This window comes from Hippocampus comes, unplaced genomic scaffold, assembly GCF_001891065.2.
Source record: "Hippocampus comes isolate QL1 unplaced genomic scaffold, H_comes_QL1_v1.1 scaffold185, whole genome shotgun sequence".
Classification (NCBI taxonomy): domain Eukaryota; kingdom Metazoa; phylum Chordata; class Actinopteri; order Syngnathiformes; family Syngnathidae; genus Hippocampus; species Hippocampus comes.
The window spans coordinates 232,896-239,709 of record NW_017805931.1 but is presented as its reverse complement, the minus strand read 5'-3'; the positions used below and the strand labels follow the sequence as shown (position 1 = coordinate 239,709).

The window sequence follows — 6,814 nt, the reverse complement described above, 5'->3', positions numbered from 1 at the left end:
TCCTCCTCCGATGATTGCCCGGCGCCAACAGATGGCGGAGATGAGGCCAAGCGATAGCGTTCAAACAACCAAACATCCGCCGATGACCGCTCGACTCGCGGAAGGCAAAGTCGGAATGCAAATGCGGCAGCTCGGAAAAGGCGGGCGGGCGCCCCCGTCGCGCACGTTGCGGCAGGCGGCCCTCCGTCCTCCTCCGATGATTGCCCGGCGCCAACAGATGGCGGAGATGAGGCCAAGCGATAGCGTTCAAACAACCAAACATCCGCCGATGACCGCTCGACTCGCGGAAGGCAAAGTCGGAATGCAAATGCGGCAGCTCGGAAAAGGCGGGCGGGCGCCCTCGTCGCGCACGTTGCGTCAGGCGGCCATCGAAGTGGGGGCGAGGTGCGGCGGTGTCCCCCAAAAAAAGGGCCTCCGCGAGAAGCCCAGCGAACCGCTGTCTTCTCAGAGCATTCAAAACAACAAAAAAAAAAACGGCACCAAGTGAAATGAAACGAGAAGGGGCACAGCCGAAAGCAAAGGCTAAAAGGAGTGATTTGATCGCCTGACAGTTTTACAACGCCAGCATGTTATTTTCCACCCCCCATATGAACATAGTGTGCCTGAAATCCAATTCAATACCAGACACCGACTCGGCAACATTTGGTCACCTCTTTTCACATGAAAAAAAAAAAGAAATCGGTTCGCGGGCTAAGTTCTGAAATGATTTAGCTCGGTGGCAGATGTGGGATGCTGCAACGGGGAGGGGGAGGGGGAGAGACTACTCATTGCATCCAGAACGTTGTTGGCGCACGGACAGACTTTGGACTTGATAAGTAGCAGACACACCCTTCCCTTCCCTGTTTGACATGAAGGGAACATTTCCAGTAGTATACTTACACAAAGTACGTCTCTATATTTGTTGGAGTATTTGAAGAAAAATTCTCACAACAATTCCCAACACCCCTCTCCACTTTGCATGTGTAGGAGCGGTACGTATGCGCGTGTGTCTCCGCATAGGTGCGCGTGTGTGCAGTCCATAGACACCGAATCTGTCGACGTACAATAAATTCCAGCGAATAATTTATTTAACGACGGGGAAAAAACAAAACAAAGTGACTTTGTTGTTTGACTTCCCAACCACAGTCCCGAGTCCATCGTGGACTGTTGACCTTCCCAGCGGAACGGGATGGAAACCGTTCGCTCATCAAGTGGTGTTGACCTTCGCCGTTAGCGCGCACAAAAGAGCGGCTGGGATTGCAAACTGAAGCCATTCAACACATGGGTGTGGGGTGGGGGGTGGCGCTAAATAAATTAAATCCATATTCGTGCAACAGGACGAACCGGTTCCACTTCAATGAAGCCACACGAGCCTGTCGTCTTTCGCCGGAAGAATCGCGAATGGACTGAAAAGTACTCCCCAAAATGTCAACGTCAATACAAGTGGCAGAAAAGATTTGGACTTTTTGGAAAGCCTACCGTATATTCTTTGCACCGGGAGCAAAGCAAAAGCGACCTCGTTGTCTTCGAAGCTGCCTGCGCACGTTGGAAAAAGCCAATCGCTGGCAGGGCTTCGTGGATGCGCGCGAGGCACGACGTGCGTGCGTGCGCGTGCGGGTGCGGGAGGGAGCTGGAGCGGATTCGCTTCCACGCCCACTCCCGCAACACACCTGCAATTTGCCTTCCTGCCGATCTCGCGCGGGACGGGGCTGCAAACGCGAGCTCCAATGGAAGAAAAGCAGCGAGGAGAATCACAATCGCTGCGCATCGACATGGATGGCAACGCAACGTTAAATCATTAGCGTCCAACTTTGCGCAACATTTACCGGCCTCTCCAAATAACTCGGCACGCAAAAGTGAACATTTGCCCCCCCCATTGGCCATCGGGTGTCATATTCAAGTCGCGTGACGGCCTTTCGGTGCCGTCGTTGCGCCTCCGCAAAATTGACGCCGTTTATTTCGCGCACGTCCCGAAGGTGACAACGACCACGTTTGCTCGGGGGGGGAGAAAAAAAAAAAAGTGTTTCATACCAGCTTTGCCGATTTGTCCTTCCCGGATGCCGTCCTCGTGGTGAAGGTGCGTTCACTTCATGTCTGGCGCACAAGAGAAAAGCCTGCACGAGACCACGGGGGGGGGGGGGGGGGGGGGGGGGGGGGGGGGCAACAAAAATCCCACAATGGGCTCAGTAGAGCCAAAGCTAAAAGTTCCCTTCGCATATCACATGAGGAGTTTAAGCTAGCGGATAATCACGGATTGCGCAAAGAGCCTTGCAAAAAACACACCTGAGAAGTCCTGCTTCTTTCAAAAATGACAACAGAGGGGTTGGGGGGTGGGGGGGGTGTCATCATTTGATGACAACAAAGTGACATTTCTGAGAGCAAAGTGCATGAGTGGAAGTCAAACTTGTCTGGATTGAAGAGAAATACATTTTACAAGTCAGGCAGGGGCGTGCAAAGGGGTGGACGGGGAGGGCGGTCGTAGCCCCAGGGGCATGAATAAAAAGGAATCCATTCTGTCCCCCAAGCAAAAAAAAGTCTCCACTTTAGGAGAAACATTTGCGGGTGTCAGGACAGGAAAAGAAAATATTCTCTCTCATTTGATTAAAAAGAAAATCTTTCTTGATTTTCAATGTTCGCATTTTTTTGGAGGGAAAAGTGGAAAACTTGCATGGTGAAATCAGTTTCTTCAATTTCACAAAACCAAAGTCCCAACTCTTTACTCAATCCTAAAAATAGGAGCGAGACAAAAACAACTTTACCTGACATGAATGAAGTTGTACTTTTCCAAGAAGTTGGAATTTGACAAAAAGAAAGTCGTAGTAGCAAAAGCACCCCCCACCCCCCTCAAAAAAAAAAAAAAAGAATAAATGATGACAGAAATAAAGGCAATGGGCTTGGAAGGTTCCGAGATGAAGTTGATCATGGAAAGAAAGTTGGCATTTTCAAAAAGTCTCACGCAGCAGGACGCAAAGTGAGTGTGTGCAAACTTGCAGCTTTAATCATGTTGTACAGTACCATTTCCATTTGTTCTTGTCAATATATTACTATGCACCCGAACCCTTTTGCTGAACCCCCCACCCCAATAAATACAATTTGATATCATCTAGGCTAATCAATACATGTCTCGGCAACATTGACTCAGTGGATGCTGATGTTCATCAAAATCACTCCAAGCAGTAACGCGTCATTAAGTCAATCCATCAACTACAAAAGAAAAAAAGGGTCACAAATTCTTGTTAAATAGTGTGGCCATCACTCAGAGTAGCGCTTAGTTTATATGGTTTTTGTGGGGGTAGAGCGAGACGGGTGGATGAGGGAGGTATTGGGGTCATAGAGTGCGCCCCCTACCCAACATGAGGAAACCAGCACAGCAATGAAGGCACTTCATTCTGAAAGAGAAGACCGAGGAACATCTTGCACGAGAAAAATAAACAACCCCCCTCCCCACGCCAAAAGACTTTTTTTTTTCCCCCCCCGGTAACTAAAATATGAATTTGATAGAAAAAGTACTTGTTTTAAGTATGTCGTCGTCTTCTTCGTCTCCTTAGAAACACGGAGTATGGACATGGGAGTCTTTTGTTGGGGGGCGGGGCAGGTGGGGCACCCTGCTACCTGTCCCTCAGGCTCTGTAAGAGGCTGTAAACGTCGTCCTCTTGACTGAGGCCCTCGAAGATGGGGAGCAGCTCCAGGAGCTCCTTGTCAGCCATGTCGTCGAACCACGACTGCACCGGCACCTGAGCGACAGACCCCCAAAAAAACTCAACAAAAGACCCAGTGATTCGCCATCGGTCACGACAGTCGACATTTCCTGAGTTTGATGTGTTCATTGAAAAAGGGGAAAGCCGTTCATATTCGATCATCAATAAGTCTGCTTATTATTGCCTGTCATGGTGAAAACTGTGACAACTTTGGGAGTTTAAAAAAAAAAAAAGTGAGAGTAAGAGCTCTTTTTTTTTGTGGATCGTTTCGCCTTAATGTAAGCGCATCTTTTGGCAAGAGTAGATCTTTGACGTATTTCTCCTGTGTAAAAAAAGTTTTCGTCGAAGCTGGTTCCGAACAGCTCCTCGACGACGGACGGTGAGTGGTCTCCACACGCTGGAGCCTTGGAAGACTTTGAAGGGCAAGAGAACTTCAAGTAAGTCTCGTGTACAGAGTTTTCTTGACTGGTTCGCTCGCCGTCTAGCCGCAAAGTCACTATTCGGGCCGATCTTTAGTTACGGTTTTGTGGGTTTGTTTTTACACATTAACAGATTACAACGTAAAACGGAGACAAAGTTAAACAACTGCTAAAGACAAGCAAAACCGTCCAAGCTTCTGCCTCGGCGCGTTAAGCGAGCCCAAAAAGGAGTTCTTTGATTCATTCTCGAGAATTGAAATGAATGGTGAGGAGAGCGCGGCTCTGCCAAATATCGGAATGGGCGCCCCTGAAAATCGAAAGCCTCTTGTGGCCCACCATGGCTCGACGCGTGCGATCGACTCACGGCGTTCTCGGGGTGGAAGATGTAGGAGGCGGGCGAGTTGTCCACGATGATGACCTTGGCGAGTTCCCGGCCCAGCCGGCTGAGGTCTTTGACGTAGTTTCCTCTGTGGAACACACAGGATTCCCTGAAGAGACGAGCGCGGAACACGCCCCGGCGGTCCAGGAGGTCGGCCACGGGGTCCGCGTACTGGAAAAAGGCCACACCCGAGTCAGAGATTTGGCCTTCGGCGCGCCCTGGCACCTGACAACATGGCAAGCCGTCCACTGTGCTCAGCGCTGTCCCGAAAAAGGCTGAACTCGGGCCACGTCTCTTTCTCGCTTCACTTTCTGGCTTTCTAATGGAAGGCTTTTCTCTCATTTGTCCACCAGATGGCACCGTTCCCCCCCCCACACTCAGGATTAAAATTCCCCCTCTCCCCCCTCCAAAAAAATTAATTCAAAATTGGATGTTGTAGATTGCAGTTTTAACTCATTTTAATACATTGTGGAAGCGAGATTTTCTAATATTTTGTACAGCAGTGTCCAATTACCCCCCCTCCCAAAAATAGCGAACCATAAGCATTTGAAATTATTACGAGTAGCAAAGTATTTTTAAAGTTGTTCCTTAATCTTGATTTTTTTTTTTTTCCTGGATTTTCCAAATGTCCAATTTAACCCTCCCGCGACAGAACAGTCGACCTCAAATCCCGCCAAAATATCGCTAACATCATCAATATTACCGTCCTAGTGAGTATCTATGGGCCGTTTTAGGATTGAGGCATTAAAAAAAAAAAACAAAAAAACATTTTTCCAGCTGTTTTTTTGTGAGGCGACTGGTTGCGCTGACCTTGGCTAAGCTGGCGGTGAAGAGGACACATTCGAACAGCTCCCCCATCCTCTGAAGAAACTCGTCCACGTGAGGCCTCTTCAGCACATACACCTGAAAAACAGATAAGATATATTTTTTTAAACTCCCATCACATTTCGCACCATAAATGGGAATGCGGATCTGGATTTGCTCAATGTGGGACATTTCCGGTGTCCTCCGGCGAATAGCCGCTGCTCCCGAGCGCAAGTAATCGAGAAGAGGCCGAGTTTGAGGCAGAAAGCCTATCCTGGATTACTTGAACCAGGTCGCAGCCGCGCGTCGACGGCCGCTCCTCACGACGCCTCTCATTCTACGCTGCTTCGTGAGCCGTTCGCTTGAATTTCAAAACATAGCACAACAAAAATCACAATAATAGCACGTGAATTAAAAATGTTCTCAAATAATACATGGAAAAAAATTATAATAATTTGAAACCTGCATGATGAAGACATCAAATTAAGACAAAAAAATTCATTTTTGGGGGGGAAAAAAGAATTTTAAAACACAGAAATGAGGAAAAAAATCAAATTAGCAATAGTAAACAACTACAAATAATGGAAACTAAAACATGGATTAAAATACCATGAAAAGTAAAAGAATCACATGAGAGCAAATACATGAAACTTAGCAAGACTAAAATAAAACCGATTAAGATGAAAATATGAGATCATGAAAATACACTGTATTAAATAAACACATTTTTAAAATGAGAAAAATAATTTCAAAATAAAAGAATAAAGAGTCAAAAAATAAACAATATCAATGATTTGTAAATAAAGAAAAATAAACCACATATTTCAAGTTCAAATAAAATGGAAAAGATTCATTGAAGAGTGACCCCAAAAAAAAAATAGAAGTTCAAATTTTAAAAAAGTGAACCAAACATGACTATTTTGAAGAAGAAAAAATAAATAAATCAAGAGTTGGTGTCCATGAAGCGAGCAAAATGAGGAAATCAATCCACGCTCCCTGACAAGTTGCGAGTTGAAGCGCTGATCCATGGATGCGCTTGGAAGAAACGCGTCTGCTGTACTTTGTCTCAGCGCATGGCGGGAAAACAACAAAATGCGTTTCTCGTGCACGTGAGCGCGTACCTGATGAACAGTTCCATCGATCTCCACCGGAACGATGAAGTCTGCGTTGCTAATGGGCTGCGGGGCACACACAAGGCAAAGAAGACCTCGCGTTAGCCCATCAACACACAGGCGTGTCGAGGGCGGGGTGAGAAACGCCAGCGAGGAGGAAACGGAGGAGACGCGGCGCGGGAACGTGCACGGGCGCGAGATGAGAAGAAGAGATTGGATGGGAGCCCATCGCTTCCTTCGATGCAAATGGAGAGCTGCCCGCAAGTCGGGAGCTTTGAAGGGGCAGCCACTGTGACTATCGAAGCCTTGTTCCTTCTTTTTTGTTTTCGTTTTCAAACGGCCACAATGTCTGCAACTGCACCGACTCACTTTTGCCTTGGCGTCGGGAGAATGGGCCAGTTTGATTCCGACCGATGCCCCCTC

The 6,814-nt window shown here is 47.5% G+C and overlaps 2 protein-coding genes across 6 annotated transcripts in view; both read right to left on the bottom strand.

Annotated features, from left to right (window-relative positions):
* The window catches only part of vill (villin-like), a 13,452-nt gene extending 10,707 nt beyond the window's left edge, over nucleotides 1–2,745 (bottom strand). Inside the window, exon 1 of the mRNA XM_019889963.1 lies at nucleotides 2,739–2,745. Coding sequence (XP_019745522.1) covers nucleotides 2,739–2,745 — 7 coding nt within the window. The remainder of the gene's footprint in view (nucleotides 1–2,738) is intronic.
* A 206-nt stretch (nucleotides 2,746–2,951) lies between these two features.
* The window catches only part of ctdspla (CTD (carboxy-terminal domain, RNA polymerase II, polypeptide A) small phosphatase-like a), a 20,549-nt gene continuing 16,686 nt past the window's right edge, over nucleotides 2,952–6,814 (bottom strand). For 2 of the 5 annotated variants that reach the window (XM_019890038.1, XM_019890039.1), the window contains 4 exons: nucleotides 6,401–6,457; nucleotides 5,286–5,378; nucleotides 4,461–4,646; nucleotides 2,952–3,713 (listed from right to left, as the gene is read on the bottom strand). In XM_019890038.1, the coding sequence (XP_019745597.1) occupies nucleotides 3,588–3,713; nucleotides 4,461–4,646; nucleotides 5,286–5,378; nucleotides 6,401–6,457 (462 nt within the window). In that variant the 3' untranslated portion in view covers nucleotides 2,952–3,587. Of the gene's footprint in view, nucleotides 3,714–4,432; nucleotides 4,647–5,285; nucleotides 5,379–6,400; nucleotides 6,458–6,814 lie in introns of all 5 variants that reach the window. The other 3 variants (XM_019890041.1, XM_019890042.1, XM_019890040.1) reach the window with 3 other exon arrangements.